This window comes from Euwallacea similis, chromosome 1 (genome assembly GCF_039881205.1).
Source record: "Euwallacea similis isolate ESF13 chromosome 1, ESF131.1, whole genome shotgun sequence".
In the NCBI taxonomy this organism is placed as follows: domain Eukaryota; kingdom Metazoa; phylum Arthropoda; class Insecta; order Coleoptera; family Curculionidae; genus Euwallacea; species Euwallacea similis.
In genome coordinates this window covers 7,662,073-7,684,306 of record NC_089609.1, presented here as the reverse complement: position 1 = coordinate 7,684,306, position 22,234 = coordinate 7,662,073, and the positions used below count along the sequence as shown (strand labels likewise).

Below are 22,234 nucleotides of genomic sequence, written 5' to 3'. Positions count from 1 at the left end.
CTGGGTGGTGCATTTTGATGTGAATGTGAGGGTATAAAACCGGCGCGGCATAGGGGAAATATCAGTGGCGAACATGCCGAGTTTCGCTGCAGCGTACTATGAAAAACTGGTGCTAGCGCTTTTATACTACTCACTTGATCACACAGTTCCATAAGTATTCTTATTACAGAAAAGTTTCCTCACATTCTACAATTAGCAACTCGGCTCTGCCAAGTGACGACTAGTGACTTATACTCGGTGACCACTGTTAACAAAATTAAAAAATAAATTTGCGTAATGGCTCTGAATGACTTATGTAAATCCCTTTATCAATATTCCGAGAAACTTGAAGAGAATCTTCACGTTAACATCGACAACTTCAATAACCTTTTATATGGAAAATCCTTGGACGAGACCGCTATTGCCCTGGAAAGAGCAAAAAACTATCATTTTCAAGAAATTCGGGAAGCTTTTGAAGTAATTCTGAAAAAGGTCAAAGATATCATTTTCCATCAGGAGAAAATCGAATGGTTAAGTAATAGTAGAAACTTTACAGCTAGCGAGCTGAAGATACTTATTTAAATATTGAAAACTAATTTACAGCTTTTCAACACCACAACTATTTACAAAATCCAATAAAAACCTGCCCTATAACGTAAAAAGGGAGAAAAGAAGGACTCAATCTGTGGCGTCTGTGAACAGTCTGGAGACTTGGGAGAATTATCTGGATTACAAAGAGAAGGAAAGCACTGAGGATGTTTGTATTGAAGTCAAGACCGTGTCTAAACAAACTATGCCAAATGCGAGGATGGCAAAAAACTTTGTGTCCTCAACTTTAGAAGGATTTTTGGATAAAGAGACGAGCAGCAGCCCTGGTCTAGAATTCATTATGGAGACATCTACACCGATAGGAACAGTAGCAACAGCTAACAGCAATGATGAAGAGATACAAAGTGTTATAAACCAATTGTTGTACGAAGACTATGAGAAGACGCCTCTAAAAGACCACAGGATGAGTCGGTCTTGTGGAAATTTGTATAATATAGACGGAATTCATGATATTGGCATGCATGGAACTTCTAGAAATCATCAAGACTTCCTACAATTTTCTGTTGAACACACAAAACCTAAGATAGTGGATGTTATTGTAAGTTCCTCCCGCAATTAATTTTTGTAGGCCTAATTAGTAACATTATAATAATTCACTTTTTAGTACAAGACGAAAAATCAGCATTGACCTAATTCAAGACCTATGATGTCTCACTATACACAGTATTCTTAATGGCACCTAACCTTTTGAATACGTTGTTAGGAATCCTTCTGAGCGATTATTTTGCTCGATATAGAGGTCCAAAGTCTAAAATACATTTTGCCGCATTTTTTTTCAGGCAGCAGAATATCACTTAAGTAAATAATACACTCATCGTATCATTATCAATCATTAAATGGCATGTTAAGTTTATAATTTTGCAAAAATACCTTTATTTTTTATCGGTATCGGTTTTATCAAATACCCTGTATATGGATATTTATGAAAAATAGTTTTTGAATTTAGATTTTGTCAAAAATCTGCTAAGCATCCAGATAAAGGGGCAGGGCATTTTATCTTGGGCCCACTGTACAAAATTGTAGTTCTCAAGCGATCTGCTGTTTCGATTTCTTCTTCTGATGGAACAAAAAAGACTGAATTATTAGTAAATTCATAATAAGTTTATTTGTCATTTAACTAAATGATGTGTGATATATAAATGCATGAAATGACTAAAATAGATCTCCTCTTGCCATAAGTTCTCCTCTCGCTTAAAGTTGTAGAATACGATCATTACATGTAAAACATATGTAATCTTATCTTGTAGAGCCTTCGGAAAATTGAGAAGCTGAATTTACATTTTTCTGCTTATTTAGATGGTCGGACATGGAGTTTTTTTTGGTAAGATAAGTTCCTTAACTGTTGAAAGGCCATTCGGCACGGCTGTAATCTCTGAAAATACAATATAAGAATTACAATTGTACAAGGTGTCCCAAATTCGATTTCCACCATGAGAATTTCGAAAACCAAAAAGGATAGAGCATCGATTAAATGCAGGCAACATTATATTTTTTAGTGTTTCCTATAATTTTCGAAAATATTCGAGGAAATGTAGATTTGTATATTTGCATTTAAAATTTTTTTCTGACTCTATTTTTGAAGATGCAACAAAACTAAGATGACTTTCTTATAGCATATTTCCTGTATATTTCACATTACACTCTTAGGAGGAAGTGTACTTTCAAGATAATCGATATAAGTTTTCGTTAGTACCAAGTTCGCTTCGCTCTTTCTGAATCTTATATGAATGGGGCACGTTAACCAAATGACTTACAATATAAAATTGGCTGAATAATGTTTAGAATTTTCAATTTGGTTACTCTTTCTAGTGATCATGTTAGAAATTAGAACAAATTTAATTCGTTCCCCCACGATATGTTTTCAAATTTATCTTCACGTAGCTTTTTAAGAAACAGGTGCTACTCGCGCATTTCTGTTAACTTTATTCTCTATTGCAAATTCGATTAATCAATAAGTGAGCAATAAAATCTTTATACGCACACATCAGGTAATAAATTTTATCGCATGTATGTCAATATCAAATACTCATAAAAATTATTGACACCCACTCATGCCTCTTTCATTTGCGTGCGGTAATACTTTTTACCACACCTGTTTATAGTGACTCTACCTCACGCTCGTGGGGAAAAAAATTTAAATTATGTGTTTTGAAATATAGCTTAGCCTATGAAATTTTCAACTTTAACCCGCTCTCCCACCTCTAGGCTTTGCAAATCCTTTTAATGACTCTCAGAAATATTGTTCAATTCTGAAATTTCAGTAGTAAAACGGTTAATGTCCATTAATTTTATTAAGAAGAAAAAAACTCAAAGACCAAGCATCTCAGTTAGTAATGAATGAGCATTAGGTATTTTAGATATATACAGGGTTTATGAAACTCGAGGATGAACATTTCGGTAATCATAAAAGATACGAGGTTGATTCAATAGAAGCAAAGTTGCGCAATTGGGAATTTAAAAATATGCCGTTTTAAAATTTGAAAAACGCTATTGACTTTCGGACATATTCGAAAATAAAAGAAATTATGGAAAAACGTTTTTATTTTTTTTTTAGTTTTATTTGGCGAAGTAATTTAAAATGATAGACAATTTATCATTGCAATTTTTTGTCTTCTGTAACGTAGCGACGTCACATTTAAGATTCGACGTTTCAATGTTTCGATTTTCGGCAACCATCAATAGTTTTTTCTTCTTATGGGCGTTATCCCGGTTGATATTTTTGAGTTCAGCTTTTTCCTGGTTGCAATAATGCATCATATGTTAAGCTTCACTCTTGCAGTTTGGCGGAAATATAAAAAATCCTTATAAATAATAATCCAATGGCGAATGTGCTGGCTAGACAGAATTTTTGATATTTTCACCAAGACTGAATTTTAATATGTAATACATTATCATAATCGGAACAAAAAGCTGAATTGAAAATTTGAAAATCCAAGATGGCGCCTATAACCAAAAACAAAGTGGATGATATTAAAAATATAAAGTTATTAAATTACCAAAAATCTGGTTTTCGGAGAAAGTGACTTGAAAATAATGTCTACTTTGGTTTATTTTTAATGTTTTTAATGGTTCAACTAAACTGAGTAAGATTATCTTATTTCATATTTGATGTTTTCAAGAAATTGTTTGTTCTCTGATCTGGAGTTAATTTGAAGATAAACCCGCCGGGTTTTCTATATGCAGGGAGTAGGTATTTAAAAGAAAATTCCGAAGAACTATGATACAAGAATAGCAAGAGTGGTGGACACAATGCAAAGAGCCAAAACTATCAACAATCATATCAAGATGTTATACTGCATTTACTTTTCAGGTGTGTTGCTAAAGCTGGACAATTTAATAAGTATCAAAAATTCTTCCTGTTTAATTTTGCTGGAAGGAATCCATTCGTTGAGAACTTTGCCGGTGGTTTTTTCACTTCCATCAACGTAAGCAACGCCGATATCCAATCTCTAAGGTAACATCCAGCGGTTTCTCAAGTTGGTCACCTTTTAATTTACTCTATAAATTAATATCCATATTTTTATTCATTGAGATATATAAACAAAAAATTTAGTACAGCTTTTTGAGGTAATAATTGTCTTTGAAAATGAGTTTTTATTCGGATTAATAATACAACTGAGGTTGAATATGTATATTTTTAAGGTAGAAATTGTGGTCGCAGTAACTGAAAATTCGTTTTGAACTTACAGCTGTGTCTAGTCATATAACTGGTATTTTGTAGCCCTCAAGAAGGTTTAGAGCAGGTGTAGTCATTTTCATTCTTCTGAATTTAAATTCATGTAATAATCACAGAGTAAAATCACTATTTGAAATAATATCGTACAGAATCAAACAAGAATTGAAATTTATGTATCGGGTATGTCATATATGTAAGAAAAAAATATTTCCTTCTTAAAAAAATAAAAAAAACACGAATTTAAGCAAGACTTCTTTATTCGACCAAGATTGGGAAAAGAATGCCCCCCTCATACAAGGTGGCGGAGACATCCCCGCGCATCTGTTTATCTTCAAAAGATAATCGCTAAACCTTCTACATTCTTCCCACGCTTACATCCCTTAGTCATTCTCTTCACACCCCCATATGATAAACAAACCCTCTTTATCTTTCAAGGCAACGATCTACTTTAACTAGTACAAGTTTAGTCAATCTCCAATGGGCACTCTTAGGTGTCGGTGACATACCACATATGCCCAAGGATAAGACGTAGCTCCATCCTTGTAAGATAACAGGTTTATTGCTCTTGCCTTAAATGAATTAATATCCAACCCCGTATCACCTTCTATATGAAAGCTCACATATACATATAATAGATAAGCACCTATGTATGTAATTATGAAGCAAGTGCATAAAATATAAATATTAGAAAATACCTGAATGACTTGCTATTTGTTAAACATACCTGATTAAATAATTACATTATAAACAACGCATTGAGTAAATTTTAAAAGTATTATGTCAATATCACATTTTTAGATTTGAATAGTCCCATTTAATTAAAGAATCTGCGGATGTGATAAAATACCTCGATACTTCAATTTAATTTGACAATATAAAGTAATATTGGAATAAAGGTATTTTTTGGCTAATTTTTAAATAATTTCAAAACTGGTAAACGGCCTTGCGCGGTTTTTCAAAAACCTTTTTTTTTTAATCGCATTTTTCCGTTTGTGTTTTCAGCAGCATTAAAGAAGATGAGCAAAAGCACTTGCAAAAAATTTTTAATTTCTAGTTAGTGCCAATTGGTACACCAATATAGAATATTGTTTTTGTTTACTCTGACATGAAAAAATGTATATGAAGTTAACACTTCAAGACACTTTTAGATGTTTATTGATTAAGTTCCCATAGTTATTGTAATGGCGGGAAATCCAAAGAAGTTCGTTTTTCTAATTGCCAACAAGATTGAAGTCGTGGTTGCTAGTCTGTGTCTCCGTAATCCTGAATTCGTTGTGACTCCAATTTTAATTATTTTTTTAGATAATCTAAAGCCTTGACTGTCGTGAGGCTTAGCTGTTAGATTTTACAATATGTAACAGATAATTAAAATTGGAGGCGCAATGAATTCAGGATTAGAGATGCGATACAGATTAGCTAACATGGCTTCATTCCTGTTGAAAATTAGAAAAGGGGACTTTTCCAGATTCAGTCATTTTTACAGCTACAGAACCCTAATCAAACAAAGCCCTCATTTACACATTTCCATATTAGCATAAACTAAAAAATGTTTTTTGTCGCATTGGCAATAACTATGAATTTATGTGTGTTTTCACGGGTTTCTTTCCCATTCTGTGTAATACACCCAGAAGACGTTAAAATTGAAATTCAATATTTTAGTAAAAACTTAATTAATATGTGCCATGCAGTTGGTGTGAATTAATAGATGTAAAACGAAAACAAATAATATTTTGAAAGTCAACAAATGACAAACTGAAAGAAAATGTTTTTTGGAAAGAATAATTAGTAAACAGGAATTTCAGATCTTTATTTTAAAGCATCTTCAAAATCGACAAAAATAGTTACTAATGTGACCCGGTACCTCAGAAACCAAAAGAAATTTTGCAAATCTGTTTGTGTAGAGCGTAGCGAAACGATTAATTTGAAGGCAAATTTAAAACATTTCTCCATGCTTTCCCGAGATATTTAATTTAATTAGTTACTACAAGAAAATATTACTTATGAAAGAAAGGGAATAGACAGACCATTTGGAGGGAAATGGAGACAAGTTATTCTCTATTATCTAGAACAAAAAAACATTAAAACCGAATTATTATAACTACTAATCCGAATTTGCCAAAAAGCATAAACATTAATACGTATTTCGTACGTCTCATATTGGGAAAGCATAAACGTGGTAAGAGTTAAATGCGTCATTGCAATTACGTCCGTCATTCAATACTTGGTCGCCGGGGGAAATCCTCAAAATCGACCAAACTTCAAACAAATTTCAGTCGATGTCGAAATAACTTTTCTTTCCATTGACTTTCATTTTTTACTCTTATGTGATTATTTCACCATTTAATGATGTCTCTCAGATGTCCAGATCTACCATTTCTACCAGGATGTACCTTCAACTCAAACGTAAGTTTCGCGTAAGATTGACTTTTTTTTTTCGATTACAAGCTGTTTATAATCGTTCAGATTGGGAAGCAAAATTTCCATTTAAATAGAGCATGTGAGTTTATTGGAAAAGGAAACAGGGCTCTTGTTGAAAAAGCCCCCAAAAAGCCTAATATATTTGGGCCTCCAACTGATAAGTTCCTATCTACCTATTCTAGGAGCCAATTTGTGGAACTTCCGGGTTGGATCAAGTTCGACAAACAAGTACCCTTTAAGCAGTGCTCTATGTTCTTATTTTTATTACTTTCCTGTTCTAGATTTTGTGTTTCTATGCATTTTTCCAAGAAACCCTTCGAGAAGTCCGAGGTTCCCCTTTTCAAGTACGGAACGTGAAGATATATTATTTTTTGGAAGATGGAACAATTCAGGTGATTGAGCCAAAAGTGCAAAATAGTGGAATTTCTCAGGGTATTTGTTGTTTTCATCGAAAATATTAACACTTAAAGTAAATTCCTCTAAAAAGGTACTTTGATATCGAGGCAGCGAATCAGATATCCTCCTCCCATGGATGAAAATTTCTACGATTTGATCGATTTTAACATAGGAAGGGAGATAGAATTTCATGGAAGGATTTTCAAGATTACTAATTGCGATAAATTCACAAGAACATTTCTCAATCGTTGTGGGATATCGGTGCCAGATCCTATTGTTGGTCCAACTGATCCTTATATGGAACTTCGTTCTTATGATAGGGATGCATTTCAGTCCAAGAAATTCAATAGAAATAACGACACCCTTGGAAAATTTTTGGAAAATGATGGAAAGGTATGAATTGGGCATTTTTTATTTAATTGGTACATATAATTAGATAGGTATTGCACTGATGCATAAAATTTGATACCTTTCCTTACATTAATTCTTAGGTATTGCATTTCAAAGCCTATTGGGACGATCAAGATACGGATTACGGTTACTTGCATTATTTAGAACTTCTATATTATCTGGCTGATGATACTATAGCAATTAAAGAACTTCAGTCGGAATCAGGAGGGGAACCTGGATTCATGTTCCTAAGACGAGCAAAATTGCCAAAGAGGTATAATTCATAATTGCTTGCTAAAAGGGAAATGATATGAAGCCAACAGTATACAAGTTGGTTTTCAGCTTATAACAATTTTGCATTGGTTTACAGGAAATATTCTTAAAACTACTTGCAGATGTAAAGAATTACTACCTGTAGGAAGCCATACCAACTATACAGTTCTGAATGTATTGGGATCGTCACTAAGCAACAGACGATACATTGTAGATCCCTTGGATTGTGGGCGTGAGAATATTGAGTACTACACTGAAAGAGATCTCAGCATTGGAGGCAAGTCGTTATCTTCATTTATTCCTTCAAGACAATTATTTCTTTAAATCTTCTAGGAGTTATACATTGCTACGGTCGCAAACTGATCCTCACTGATTGTGACACGTTTACCAAGGAATACTATGCAACTAAATACGGTATAAGCGAGTTCAATCCCATACCCATACCCACCAAAAATAATAGAGCCTCAATTTATGCTGACAAACCCAAAGAACGAGAATTGCCTCCTTGGAATGGGTTTGGGTCCTACGAGGATTCAGCGCAGAATTGCATTACTGTTGAGCCTAAGGCACCACACAGGGACTTTAAAAAATTTTTTCTTTATGACAGGTAACTAAAGACTAATAATTATTAGTTCATCTTATCTCTAGTAAATGGTTTTCTGATGTATACGGTATGAATCACAAAGTTTAAGATATATGGTAAAATCATTTTTGTTGAAGTCAAAAAAATCTCTAGGTCATTAAAATGTCTCTTTATTTAAAATAATAGTATAGTAATAATAGTATAGTAATAATAGTAGTTGTGAACTACATTATTTTAACCCGAACGTCAAGCTTAAATCATCAAGAAGGAAAATATTTTTTCTACCCGACAGCACAAAACATAGACTGCCATATCGGTGAGGTATCTACAAATTGGTGCTTTCTTATACAACGTCTACTGCCAATTGGACAAAAAATTATATATTTTATTCAAAGCTAAAATTGGCTTACCTAAGTTCGCGAACTGATCATGTTACTGATGCGTCAAATTACAGTCTCATCATAAAAGTGTCTTCGCTTCTTAAAAAACAATACCTATACTATAATAGCTTGTTTGCTCATCCTCCTGGCGACACTGAAAATTCCAAATATATACAGGGTGTCCTAGTGAGTATTAGGTCCTACATTTCCATAGAAACAATAAATTAAGAGCAGACAAATGGAAAGAATTTGTCAATTTTTATGCAAATTTTCTTGTTAGTAAGTTATCAGAATATTCACATATCAGTTTTTATGCAGTTTGAAATCGCCTGAACCCATTCTCTAATAATGTATATGAGTTAAATTTCCAAGGGGAAAAAGATTCAAATAATAAAGGGACAGTAAATAATTTCGCTTATTATCGAATTTTTCCAACTTCTCTTCAATGGTCAATTTTTTTGTAGGACTGGTCTTGATAGCCATATACTACGTTTTAAAGCAAAAATGATATCTACGATATTTGAAAAGTGTTCCAGAAATTTCATCATCAGTTACTTTCTAGTAGATGATACAATTTCTGTCTTTGAAGTCGGACAAAGAAATTCTGGTAAGTCTCGGTTATCTTTACTTAGGTTTTGCAGTTAAAAGTGACTAAAAACGTGCCGTCGACGACTGATTTCATTGTGCAACATCACACTACTAATTTTCTATGAGCAACAACGTTAAAAAGATGAGATAGGTGTATTTCTAAACCAAGACAAAACCATATCTTACTAAAAAGAAAAACATGACTAGTCGAGCCTTGGTCTTGTTTTGCTCATCACCAATACCTTAGGTCCACTTCTTGATCTTGATTGACAAAATGTTTTTTTCAGATAAAAAAATTGGGCAAAAAAGTGCATACTTTCTAGCTGGTCGTAAAAAAAAACGGTTAAGCAGTTGTTTATATAAGTTGTATATGCCTCTATTCCTTAGGCTTTAACACCTCAACATTCGCTGCAAAAAGCCCAGTACAACTACCCGGTCAGAAATCAAGCTCCAATACACCACCTTTATGCTACACCCCTCAACATATGTTTATAGGTGCTACTCTAATTATCAACGAATTTCAATTTGTTCTTGTCGATGCTGACGAGTATGCCTTGAGGTACATGGAGTTAAATTGCGGGCAGGTACGTTCTAGATAGTTCTCGCTGTATGTATTGTATTTTTATTTGTATTTTTTCCAATCTTTTCTCACTTAGTTTCCAAAAGCGAATCTAAAGCAAATTATGAAAAATGTAAGGGAAAAACTTGCGCCCGTATACAAAGATTTTGTAGCTGAAAATATTCCCAAAGAGACTTCAGTTATGCCTTATTCCCAACTTCGGTAAGAATACTTAATATAGAATTCAACTTAAAGAATGTTGTTTTTGCATTCAAATATGTGTGTTTTCAGAGCCAAATTGTGTAGTGTTATGGATAAAGACTTCACTGAGCATGAAATGATTACCATTGCAAGGGGATTCTCGGCCAGCTGCTGTAATCCAACACAGGATCGGAAAAAAATAAGGTAAAATAAAAAATTAATGCTTGAAAGCATTTAATAACGAAAAAATATTTCTAACGATTTATTCAGAGCTATAGCTTTGACAGAACTAAAAAGATACTTGTGGGATGATTTGGACAGGCTACGAGAATACTTTGTGCATGCAGATCACTTAAAAACAGGAAGGTTAACCATGAAAGAGTGCTACACCGTGCTAAAAGGGGCTAGATTACCGTTCGATAATGAATTACTTAAAAAGATACTTGAAGTGTAAGTGAAGGCTCAACAATAATTGAATCAAAAATCGAACTTGGTCAAAAAACAAACAATGTGGATCATACGAGGTCATTTGATGTCGACGATTAGTGAAAACAGTATTTATTGCGCTTTAACTTATTATCGAATTTTATCATATAGCATAAATTTTACTAATTTCAGCGCGAATAAGGATGAAGAGTGTAAACTTGCTTACGACGAAATTTTGCAGTTCTTGGACAGAAACATTTGTGCTCCTCCTGATGAGCCTCCTATAAACGTAAAGGTATTGGTAATTAAGTATAAACTGTTGGCAAAATCACCAAAGTAATGCCAATTTTCATCCCAAATTTAAAGATGCATAATTTGAATACGCTGTCAAACTTAACTATAACATACATGCAGGAAACTATATTTGTTTCAAAAAGTAATCTTGACCGGGAATTCTTGATACACTTGTGATGTGTTGCTCTTAAACACATGCACGATGCGACATCTCAGTCTTAGTTGGAGATGATGACTGACAAGGTGATCATCGTTTTAGGGTGAATTCCCCCTTTGACTTTTCTGAAAATTTTATATCGAAAAGCAATTCTATCAACCCGCAACTTTTCAGCAATAACTGAAATATCATACCATATGTGTCCTTAAGGGAGAATAACTTCTTAGACCCATTCTCTCTCGGTCCATAAAAGCTTAAAGTAGACTCCTCTTCATAAATAACATTTTAGTTAAATAATATTCCTTTGTCCACGGTTCCATAAGCATTTTATATCTGGTTATCGTTACCCAGTGGTCATCAAATGAACACTAACTGTGTTCGAATGTCCTCGTATTTTTAAAATATGCATATTATACTTCTCTTTAAATTTGGGACACGTAGTTCAGGTTAGTTTAAGTTATGAGTTTTTTATATGGCTTGATTTTTTATCCGCTTTTGCAGAGTGATTTGTGGTCGTTCTCGGAACCGCGTCCAGAAATCGGTCAATTAATAGATTGGTGGGCCTTCAACAAATACCTTGATCTAGAGTCGACGTTTCGGGATACCGTAGACCAAAACACCATCAAGGCGTTGGAAAAGCAGTGAATATCATTTACACAGAGGCAGGACTGTGGGGTGCGGTTCAACGTTTTCCATCAATTCTGCTTAATTGCCCCTAATTCTTTTCAATTTTTGTTGTGTTTTTTGGTTTAGAACAATAGTTTCTAAGAAAAATGGCAATGAAACTGGTGATACCATATTTTATACATTAAACTATGACATGAGTCGGCAATTAAAATAAAATATAACAGTTTAATAAATAAATGTATCAATCCCCCATACGAGTAAGTTACAACATGATTCCATTGATTACAGATATTGTTGATGGTTTTTGAGGAAAATCCAAATTTTTGATGTAATGCAAACAAAATAATTCATAATTCCAGCTAAAAGAAAAATTGTAAGGAGACGCGTGACCGCAATCACCCAATCATAGGAGCCTTGTTGAAAATATGTGAGTTTCCTATGTCAAAAATTTTAATCCAATGACAATCCCAGAACGACATGAAGCCGGCAGATAGTTCCAAGTAAGATGACAGTATATGTCTTTGTTGACGTTGTGTATATTTGGCTGTCTATAATAAAATGGTGCATAAAATAAGAACATTTGAAAAGTTGAGTTTTAAAGTTGATCGTCAATGATTGATTTCTTAAATAAACAGTCAATCACCGTGCCCCTGCTTTATTTTTTTTTCGATATATCATATTGTTACAGTAGCAGCGGATATATTTTAGTAACGGAAGCACCCCTCCTCACGAATGATTCTTATGGTGTCGCATCGGTTTTATTGAGTAGCACAAATAAAATGAATTCATATACGAGGCGATAACAGAAACGCAGTAAACTGTAACTTTTTTGTCTTTTGAGCTTATAATTAGAAATCTACGCCACTTATACAAGGCAACGTTATCATTTTGCCTGGTTAATTTTTAACGTTTCGATACTGTCGGTTTGACCGAAAGTTACTATATATATATACCTAATATACTTTTTAAATAAGATCTTGTGTCCATAGACATTTTTGAATTGTTTTAAATTAAATTTAGTCTTTTTATTTAGGAATTACATATTTAATTTTAAATTGAATTGCATTTATTTTTTAACAAACTTTGAAGCTTTAAGTGTCAACATGTGTATAAATATTAGTTTTACATTAGTTTTATATTAATGCTTTTTGGCGTGTTAGATCATGCCGTCGCCGCTATATCACCAGCACCTTAGCAAATACATGATCTCAATCTGCGCAGAACGTAAGACGTTGCAACATTTGTCAGTCTAACTTAGTTGATAGCAATTAGGCCTTTAGTGTCAAATACTTTATAAATATTTGATTATTTACATGGAAAAAGTTGATATTATAATGTTTCAAATTACCTTGAGGTTAAAATTAGTGCCGGCTATTGCAGTAAGAGAACAATGTTTAATTTAAGTAAAATTGTAAATGTAAAATGTAAAAATAAGTAAATTACTGCAATTTTTCATACAAAGGATCCCTAATTAGGAATCGGAAAGGTTACTTGGCAATAACATAATATTGCAATATTGTAATGTTATCAGATATTGTAATGTGTAATCTAGCGGCTGTAATACAAATCGACACAGAGCAGCACAAGTTCATAGTCATATCTAGGGAGACAGTATGACTTAAAAGTTTTTCCATAGTATCGGGTTTAAGGGAAAAGTTCAACATCGAAATAAACCAGCTCTATCATGACGCGAAATATTATGAACGCCGGACAACAAAAGCGTCGGCGCATTAATTGAAATTTCCATTTACAAGTGACAGTGACAGTGACAGTTTGACAGATTTGCTATAGCAGTGAAAAAAATAGTTTTTAGTTATGCAACAGAAAATGCTAAAAAAAATGCATTAAAACCCGAATAGTTTTGTTGGCAGTTACAATTTAACGAATACAAGTAGGTCTTTAAATACTTCCATTTAGTTTAGTCTTTTTTCAGATCCTCTTAATGCCCTACAGGACATGCATCTGACATCATTAATGCGAAAAGTTTTGCTATACAGAGGCTCTTACAAACTACCTAAACAATTATCTCAGAAAAACATAATGACTACTCCGAGAAAATTGCAAGAAATCTTAGAAGACTTAAAAGATAATCCTTATTATGGCAAATATGCAGAGAAAATTGTACAAGCTCAGAAAACTGCACCTGAAGAGTTTAAGAGTCGAATAATGGATTTATCAAAAAACAGTGAAAAGAAATTTGAACCACCAAAAGAAAGACAATATTCTGAACTATTGAATCCAAAAGAAGAAATTAAATCTCTACGGCAAACTAATGAAACAAAATTGGATGATATCTTGAAAGTCGACTTAATTAAAGATAAATCTAAGGAAGAAATTGAAGTTATATGGGAGAAATATCATTCGGAAAAGGAAGGTTGCATTGCAGCAGTTATTCCTGCAAAGGATTTTGCACTTTTAGAAGAAAGATCATCAAAATATCACACATTTTTATTTCCTTTGCCTCGAAGTCAAGGATATGAGTTCATAATGTGTCAATTTGAACTCAATGCTGTTCACTTTACGCCGCTCCTATATTTCCAAGTGCACAAAGAAAATGCTCCGGAGTGTCTCACTATAACTCACTATAAAGAATTCAAAGACAATAAAGGCATCATTTTAATGAGAGGGGAATATAACAAAAATGTGTTGAATCCCAAAGAAGCTCAATGTTTGGCCAACCAATTGCAGTTGTATTATGTGCAAAGTGATGAACAGAAACTGAAACTTTTGGAAAAATTTACTTTCAGTCCAGACAGTTTCGATCACATGGATTTAGTGAAGGAAATTAGCAACTTATCTTTATCTTAGGTTATTTTAAATAACAATGTGTGCCCCAAAAGCATTTGATTCACCATTAGGATGATTTCTATAAAATGTGAAAATAAGTTGTGCTGGTTGCATGTGCTATTTAAAAAAATAGCTGTTTGTTATGTTATAAGTACAATTTTGTAAATCCCACCATAGGAGTGTTGCTTATATCCTAAGAGACATGTATTTGGTCAAATCACCAGTGTTATAAAAACTTCTCTAAATATTTATGAAAACGAATTTTGTTTTCTGTTTTTTGCTTATAAATTGGAAATGTGTGTCCAAAGTAAATTAAGGTCGAAATTATCAATAATTATATATGTATAAGCAGTAAACAAAATATCTTGCACTGTTGATCAGGAATTTATGACTGAGGGTGCGTTATGACGATAGTGATGACACTCCTAGTCGTAAAAGTAAATAAATTTTGCTTCGCCCTCCAGTCATAACACACCCGTAAATATGATTATTGTCTTTTTTCCGACTTTTAATTAACCAGCTTTTTTTAACCTAACAAAATCGTTCAGAGCACTAAAACTTCATCTTTCAGAACAGACAACTTATGCAACCAACACTACACTACACTTTTTAGCCTTATTAACTCTTTTGGTCATTTGGTACTAGACGTAATACATTAAATTTTAATATTCCTGTAAAATCGAACCGTTAACGTGTCACATTACATCGTCTCTGATTAGATAAAATCAAGTCCACTCTTTGAATCACTGCAGATTTCATTGGCGTATGATGCGGTATAAAATTGCAGATATAGCTAGTTATTGTGTAACTACCCGATTTCCAGTCACGTATTTCTTGAAGTTCACTATGTTATAGAAAAATTTTGCTATATTACGATTTCTATTTTATATTTCCTACATTCATTTATATATACGAGCCGATGCTAATTTTTGTCTATGATACTACAGTTTTCTGTTAGTCTGAATTGTTCGAATGGAAAAAATATTGTTGATCAGTTTTAAAGATGTAAATTTTGATATTGTCCCAACTGCCATACAAAACCGTAATGATAAGCATGAGTATTTCTGTTCTAGTCGTCGTCGTAAGTGGATTGTTTTGAGTTTTCCGCTAGAAAAATGATACTACAAAGGAGTCTGATAAAATTGAAGAGAATCTCCGTAAACATTACATTTCCTCGCGTACGTATTTGTTGTACTTATTTGATAATTCTTGATTTTATTCTCTTGAGTTTATATGTATGTTCATATTAAGTATTAAGTGAAGTATTTCAACAAGTTACTTGGGTCACTTGTCTGAGAAGGTACTTAATCTAGGTTTATACAGCCTAAAACGCATAAGAATTGTACGGAAAGGTAAAAAATCGTAAATTTTCTGGGCTACGGTACTATCTTAAGTATGTTTCCGTGTTATATATGTGCTATATAGGTGGGACTAGGTGCCATTATAAAACCGATATTTTATATTATGCCTCAGTGCTGGTCTATGCACTGCATGAATGCAGATTTAATTGTCGAAAAAATTTGGGCATTCCATTTGAAATAAGCAAGATATTGAGGTTTGAAGTTATGCAACTTCGGAGTCTATTTCGGCGATTGTAAAGAGCGTTTTTAATTGAGACATGTCAAAACGCAGCTTATTAGGTTCTCTTTCAACCCTAAAAAACTGATTCCGAAATTCACATCGGTTAATGCACAATACTAATTTCTGTGGAACCTTGCGGCTGTCAAATGTATTAAATTTTTCTGAATAACTCGAAGACAGTAAATTTTAATGATAGGACACGTTACATAAACTGACCTTAAAATATAACGTGAAATCCGAAAATAGCAAAAAAATTGGAAAATTCCATTTCAAATAGCTGTATATCGTCACACTTTTTGGGGTCACCTTATACATTAGAAAATAATTTCTAGAAATACGCCCTTATGTGCTGTGTAATTCTGTAGAAGGAAAAAATTGGGAACTTCATTGATATAGAAGCTAAAGAAATCTGATACAATATTGCAGGTCTCTGTATATTATACCGTATGTTTCCGGCTGGGATTGTTAAGAGGGGAAAGTTTCTTATTTTTCATTTTACGGGAAAAATGTATTTTTCATGAAAGTTTTTGCTTATACTAAAACAGTTGAATCAGTTCTCATCGTTTCAATTTTCCTTTTCATTGCAGAGAAATATTGAAAAATAAGTCAATTTAGTTGAAAAGTCCCAAAAACTAATTACGCTTCATTTGAACTTAAATTTTTTACTTCTTCCACTATTACAAACATTATTATGTAAGTTTGTTTCACATTTCTCATTAATAAATATATATGAGTATATTCGCATCAAGCGCACAGTTGAATTAAGGTTCAAAATATTAACATCGTTTAATAATTTTTTTCTTATATTAATAGCAGCATGAGAATCCATATTTACTTAAGTTAAAGCAGTTCCCCAATAATTGTTACTTTTTTCACACTTTACTTTTCAAATGAATTAAGAGGATAATGCTCTCCATAAGCTTCTAAATGTTCCTTCATAGCTTCCTGTTGTTGCCTAATATGGAGTGGCATAAATTTATAAACATCTCCGTACATTTCAGTCCACTTATGCTTTTTCTTCTTCTCCCCTTCTTTCAAAGCTGTCAGGATACTTTTTTGTGTTTCTCTTACTAGTGAATTTTCCTTTTCCTCATTCCACAAACCTCTGTTTTCTAGATACAAACGATATCTCTTTGAAGGGTACACTTGATCAGTCCACCGCAAGACCTCCTCTTTAGGTCTGTAACTTGAACTATCATCTGAAGTCGAATGATCTCCGACCCTATATGTTAAAGCTTCGATTAATACTGGCTTGTTCTCCCGAGAGGCAAAATCGCGTGCTAGTTTAGTAGCTTGGTAAACTGCTAATACATCATTACCATCTACTCGAATAGTGTTCATTCCATATGCGGTGCCTTTGAAGGCAACGCCGTCCCCTCTGTATTGCTCGTTCACTGGGGTTGAAATTGCGTAGCCGTTATTTCGACAAAAGAATATTACTGGACATTCTAAGGTAGCAGCAAAATTGAACGCAGCGTGTGCGTCACCTTCAGAGGCACTACCGTCACCAAAGTAACAAATTACTACCTTATTGGTTCCTTTCATGGCAAAGGCAGAACCCACTGCCTGTGGCATTTGAGTACTCAGTGGACTAGAAATAGTCACATAATTATGCTGTTGGCTTCCATAGTGAACAGGCATTTGCTTGCCTTTGCCTTTATCATCTTTGTTTCCATAGCACTGATCCACAAATTGCTGAAGTGAAAATCCTCGATACAACAAAACGCCGGCTTCTCTATATTGCCCATACACAAAGTCTTCTTGCAACAAAGCAGCAGCACTTCCAATATGTATTGCTTCTTCTCCATAGCTTGTCATGTAAAACGAAATTCTCCCTTGCCTTTGAGATTCATAGAGAATCTTATCCATGAGATTTAGAATACTCATGTTCGTATACATTTTCACTAAAGTCTGTTCATCTAGTTGTGGCTCTGATTCAGCTTCTATTAATTTACCTTCATTGTCCAGGACTCTGTACGTGGGTACGGCAGGAAAAGAGGACGGTTCAGTAAAGTTTAGTTTGTACGTCCATGAAGTTTGAGCACCAGGAAATTGGAGAATCTCCGAATAATTCCTGTTCGCATTTTTGAATTCACTTAACATCCGCTTAAAAAGCAGGGAACTTCGAAGCGACATTTCTGTATGTTGCGTGTCAACCAGCACAATATCTTACTCAATAGTAAAAACGTTAAATTGTCTGATGAAATTGTTAACGAAAATACGATGATAACCACAAGGGAGATAATTTTGCTTTGCTAGTTCCAACATATTTATCACATATGCTAGCTTTGTTTACCATATCGCCTTTAACATTTTAAATGTTACAGTGGCGGAGCAACGGTATTTTTATGTGTAAATACCTCTGAGTATTCACAGTTTGATATTCCAGCCGGTTATTTTTCATCAAGGAATAATCTCCTCATGTTACACGTATGCAACATCACTGACTTTTGGTCTGTTGAATGTGATTCCTCTCATTGCTCAAGTTCATCTATGTAGAAGTGTTGTAAATGGGTGCCGATTGCTAACATTATGAATGAAATCATCTGCAGCATTTTGTGTTCTGCATAGTATTTTTGTTTCTATTGCGAGTTCCTGATATGATATTATTATTAACATTATTATTATTTATTATCATTAATATTTGTATTTATTATTATTAATATTATTATATATTATTGCTGTTGTTATTATTATCTGAGTAATATATTGCCATAGGTAGCGAAGGTTTCGCTGACACCTAAATGTTCCTTATATTTTTTCAGTTTCGTTTATCGACATTTTGAAAATGTGCTTCTCTGTATTTACTTCGATAGCCGGCCTCTTATTATGTTGATATGGATTTACATTAATAAACAATAGAATTGCATGAATTTTAATATATTTCATTCGACGATTATTGAACAGTGGCGTCTAATACTTAGGATTATTTTAATTTTGAAAATGTAATACTTTTAAATTTAATTTAAATTATTATTTTGCATTTTCAGAGTAAATCTTCCGTTCGAATTGTAGAAGTAGGTCCAAGAGACGGTTTACAAAATGAACCAATGCAAGTGCCCACTGAAACGAAAATTGAATTGATAAATAGACTGTCAGAAACTGGACTTAAAACTATTGAAGTCACGAGGTAATTAAGTAATAATTTAGTTGAAGCTGCATCTGCATGATTTAGTTTAGAAATGCTCACGTACCGTTATGTAACTCTCATCGACTCCTTCATCGTCTTAGCTACACTGCGTCAAACTGTGTTGCTGATTCCCTTGGCTTCTTATAGAATTCGATGGCAATTTAACGACGATGCCTAAAATGTGAAAAATGACTTGAAAAGACACAATTTCCTCACACTGGGTAAAAAGCCATACCAGATCAAGGTGAATTTCTAATCAATGATGAACTTCTTTCGTTTGGTTTGATCAATTGCTAACATTACGTTGCGTTAACACAAAGAAATAATTGTTATTTTAATTTTTTTCATATTTAATATTTCAAATATTATAAATTTCTTGGCAGGTCTCGGGGCATTTACCAGTATTTAAAAGCTAATACGTATATGAGATATAGGATATTCGGGATATGCTCTTTATGGATATAAGCCATTTTCAAAAGGCAAAAAGCGGGTTGATTTGTGCGCGAAACGCTACGGTGGTAATTTTTCTTTTTTAATATTATAATAACATACAAATCTGCTGCAGGTTTGATATATGTATTGGCCATTAATCTTAATTTCCATTTATGGGTTCAATTTAGAAACTCACTCAACGCTTGTGTTTTATGCACAGATAAAATAGTCTTCTATCAAGGATACAATGTCATGCTGGACAGTATAGCGCCTATTTCAGCAACGATGTTTTATATAGACAGATTTTTTCAATATAAATACTTGCTTATCTAAGCAACGTTTTCATATAAAAGTCTCCTTTTATCTCCAAAAAAGAATGCTTCAACGATTTAAAAGGAGCGAATCGTACTTTTTTTCCCTTTTTGGCACATCAGGGATTACTCCATGGTGGAAAAATCGGAGGAGGTAACGTCGTCACCATGACATCTTATATCTTACATATGTGCCGATTGCGCCAGCGCATATCATATCTCTGACAACAAAATGATGTCATATATGTACTAATACGTGGTAGGCTTCCGTTCAAAAAGCAGAACCAATTTTGGTGGAATGTCGGCAATCTGTTTCTTAAATCGTTGGTATTCCCTACTTCCAAATCCATTATTGGAAACATTCTACTATAAAACGCATTTAAAATTTGATTAGAAGTTTCAAAAAACAAAAAAATTACATTTAAAGCTTGAGTTCTTTAGTTTAACTAACATTAAGTCTAGTTGTTGTTTCTTGTCTTTTGTAGTTAGTAATTTTCATAAGTGACCTAGAAATTAATGGATTGGGTTAAAAAAGCAATAGCAAAACACATTGTCTGGAGATTTCTATGGCTCAACTTAAATAAAATAGTCCCTGTGTAAAAGCGACCTCTTAAAGTGACTACCTATAAGTAGCTTTGGAAATGCAACTACACGCCTCAATGAAATCAGAATTTTGGTCTAATTTGAAAAAGAGATAAGAATCGAATACTATCACTAATCCAAGACATCTATCTGCATATTTAAGGCTCAATAGAAAATTTTACCGAACCTTGGAATTGCAGTTTCTGTAAAAGTGAGATGCTGTGTGTTAAATGGTCCAAAATCGATGGTCTCGCTGATGTTCAATGTATCTCAGGTTTGTAAAATTGTTGCAGCTTTGTTAGTCCTAAATGGGTTCCTCAGATGGCAGATAATAGCAAAGTATTTGCAGGAATACTTAAAAAGCCTGATATTTCATATCCTGTGTTGGTACCAAACCTAAAGGGACTGGAAGCAGCAGTGAGTTCTTATTTTAGTTTATTTCATTATTTCCAATATTTAGGTGCACTCATTCAATCTCATAACATGATGCTATTTTTTCTAGATTAAAGTCGGAGCTAAAGAAATCGCCGTTTTCTTATCAGCATCTGAAAGCTTCTCTAAAAAGAACATAAATTGCACCATAGAGGAAAGTCTAGCTGCTGCTAAAACTGTGATAGCCACTGCCAAAAACCAAAGCCTCAAGGTTCGAGGTTACGTATCCTGCGTGGTAGGTTGCCCTTATGATGGCAATGTAAAACCAGCAGCAGTCAGCCGTGTAGCTGAGTCTTTGTTGAGTTACGGCTGCTATGAACTTTCTTTAGGAGACACCATAGGTGTAGGATCTAAGAACTCGATAGAAAGTATGTTACACGACGTTCTACAAATTACCTCACCAGATAAATTGGCAATTCACTGTCACGACACATATGGCCAGGCTTTAGTTAATATTTGTACATCCCTGGACAGGGGTATTACAGTAGTAGATTCTTCTGTGGCGGGCCTTGGAGGTTGCCCCTATGCAAAAGGCGCTACAGGTAATGTTGCGACTGAGGATTTGGTCTACATGTTGCATGGTTGTGGAGTAGACACAGATGTTGATTTGAAGAAATTAGTCAATGTTGGCCGGTTTATTTCCGATTTTTTGAAAAGACCCCCGCTTTCTAAAGTTAATAATGCCATGTTTTCGAAAATGCAATAATTTATTAAAATGTTGCGAGATTTATTATTTTTTGTTTTGTTTGTTTCTATTGTTGTGAGATAACAAGGTAATGAATTATCTTTATCTCTTTATATTTATGCGAAAACATTAAACATTGTAAGTGCACAAGCACTGCGTATGCGCATGCATTGTGCTAAGGCGTTTCGCAGCGCATTAGTAAAACCTGTTTTGCACACAGCAAAGAGTTGACACATTCAAGGAGAGTCAAGTGGTAAACTGACAAATGACATTTAGGATTAGCAAGGAGGTTGATCATCAAAGCATACTCACGTGTTACGGGTTTATCGTCATGTATGGAAGTTGACAGTTCGACGACAGGCCACCAAGTCGTCCCATTGATGGAAGAGAACCTCTCAGACGGGACGACTGGCGACTAGAGAGTAGACCAACAAGCGTAGTTTTGCACAAAATACTGTTCTCAGATTTAAAAAATCTGAATTTAAAAAAATTAGACAAATCGCTTTTATCAGCTAAAACTTTGTTTTAGAACGCATATTTTGCATTCGTACTTGGAACATAAGCGGCAGTACCCTACGTTAAATGACAAGTTATCAGCGATCAGGGATATTCGGTATACTCCAAAATTCAGATATTGGCACTCCAAGTGGTCCTTTATTATATTGGGCATAATAAGGCATAATAACTTATCTATATCTAATGATAAAAATTTAAGGATGTGAGTATAGTCAATTCAGT

General features: G+C 33.7%; 4 protein-coding genes across 4 annotated transcripts; 3 read left to right on the top strand and 1 right to left on the bottom strand.

The window, feature by feature from the left end:
- The first annotated feature begins 6,610 nt into the window (after positions 1 to 6,610).
- Positions 6,611 to 11,587, top strand: LOC136410934 (EF-hand domain-containing family member C2-like). Its single transcript, XM_066393351.1, has 14 exons — positions 6,611 to 6,667; positions 6,728 to 6,910; positions 6,964 to 7,114; positions 7,170 to 7,471; positions 7,570 to 7,742; positions 7,864 to 8,018; positions 8,075 to 8,348; positions 9,169 to 9,311; positions 9,680 to 9,876; positions 9,949 to 10,073; positions 10,143 to 10,256; positions 10,323 to 10,502; positions 10,671 to 10,773; positions 11,431 to 11,587. Exons 1-14 carry the CDS (start codon positions 6,611 to 6,613, stop codon positions 11,572 to 11,574), a joined length of 2,301 nt encoding a protein of 766 aa, XP_066249448.1. The 3' UTR covers positions 11,575 to 11,587.
- Positions 11,588 to 13,334: 1,747 nt separating this feature from the next.
- LOC136411313 (ATP synthase mitochondrial F1 complex assembly factor 1) lies at positions 13,335 to 14,604 on the top strand. The gene is made up of 2 exons (XM_066393837.1): positions 13,335 to 13,447; positions 13,510 to 14,604. Exon 2 carries the CDS (start codon positions 13,513 to 13,515, stop codon positions 14,362 to 14,364), a length of 852 nt encoding a protein of 283 aa, XP_066249934.1. The 5' UTR covers positions 13,335 to 13,447; positions 13,510 to 13,512; the 3' UTR covers positions 14,365 to 14,604.
- A 673-nt stretch (positions 14,605 to 15,277) lies between these two features.
- On the top strand, positions 15,278 to 21,542 carry Hmgcl (hydroxymethylglutaryl-CoA lyase). The gene is made up of 4 exons (XM_066389364.1): positions 15,278 to 15,521; positions 18,915 to 19,054; positions 20,673 to 20,796; positions 20,882 to 21,542. The coding sequence occupies exons 1-4, from the start codon at positions 15,459 to 15,461 to the stop codon at positions 21,515 to 21,517; spliced, it is 963 nt and encodes a 320-aa protein (XP_066245461.1). The 5' UTR covers positions 15,278 to 15,458; the 3' UTR covers positions 21,518 to 21,542.
- On the bottom strand, positions 16,614 to 18,185 carry BckdhA (Branched chain keto acid dehydrogenase E1 subunit alpha). The gene has a single exon (XM_066389158.1). The coding sequence runs from the start codon at positions 18,058 to 18,060 to the stop codon at positions 16,804 to 16,806; it is 1,257 nt and encodes a 418-aa protein (XP_066245255.1). The 5' UTR covers positions 18,061 to 18,185; the 3' UTR covers positions 16,614 to 16,803.
- Positions 21,543 to 22,234: the final 692 nt, after the last annotated feature.

Coding starts and splice junctions, on each gene's coding strand:
- BckdhA (XM_066389158.1), bottom strand. CDS start 18,060: ATGTCGCTTCGAAGTTCCCTGCTTTTTAAGCGGATGTTAAGTGAATTC.
- LOC136410934 (XM_066393351.1), top strand. CDS start 6,611: ATGTCTCTCAGATGTCCAGATCTACCATTTCTACCAGGATGTACCTTC. Junction 6,668..6,727: donor GATGTACCTTCAACTCAAAC/GTAAGTTTCGCG, acceptor ATAATCGTTCAG/ATTGGGAAGCAAAATTTCCA. Junction 6,911..6,963: donor GGATCAAGTTCGACAAACAA/GTACCCTTTAAG, acceptor TTCCTGTTCTAG/ATTTTGTGTTTCTATGCATT.
- LOC136411313 (XM_066393837.1), top strand. CDS start 13,513: ATGCATCTGACATCATTAATGCGAAAAGTTTTGCTATACAGAGGCTCT.
- Hmgcl (XM_066389364.1), top strand. CDS start 15,459: ATGATACTACAAAGGAGTCTGATAAAATTGAAGAGAATCTCCGTAAAC. Junction 15,522..18,914: donor TAAACATTACATTTCCTCGC/GTACGTATTTGT, acceptor TTGCATTTTCAG/AGTAAATCTTCCGTTCGAAT. Junction 20,797..20,881: donor TAAAGGGACTGGAAGCAGCA/GTGAGTTCTTAT, acceptor TATTTTTTCTAG/ATTAAAGTCGGAGCTAAAGA.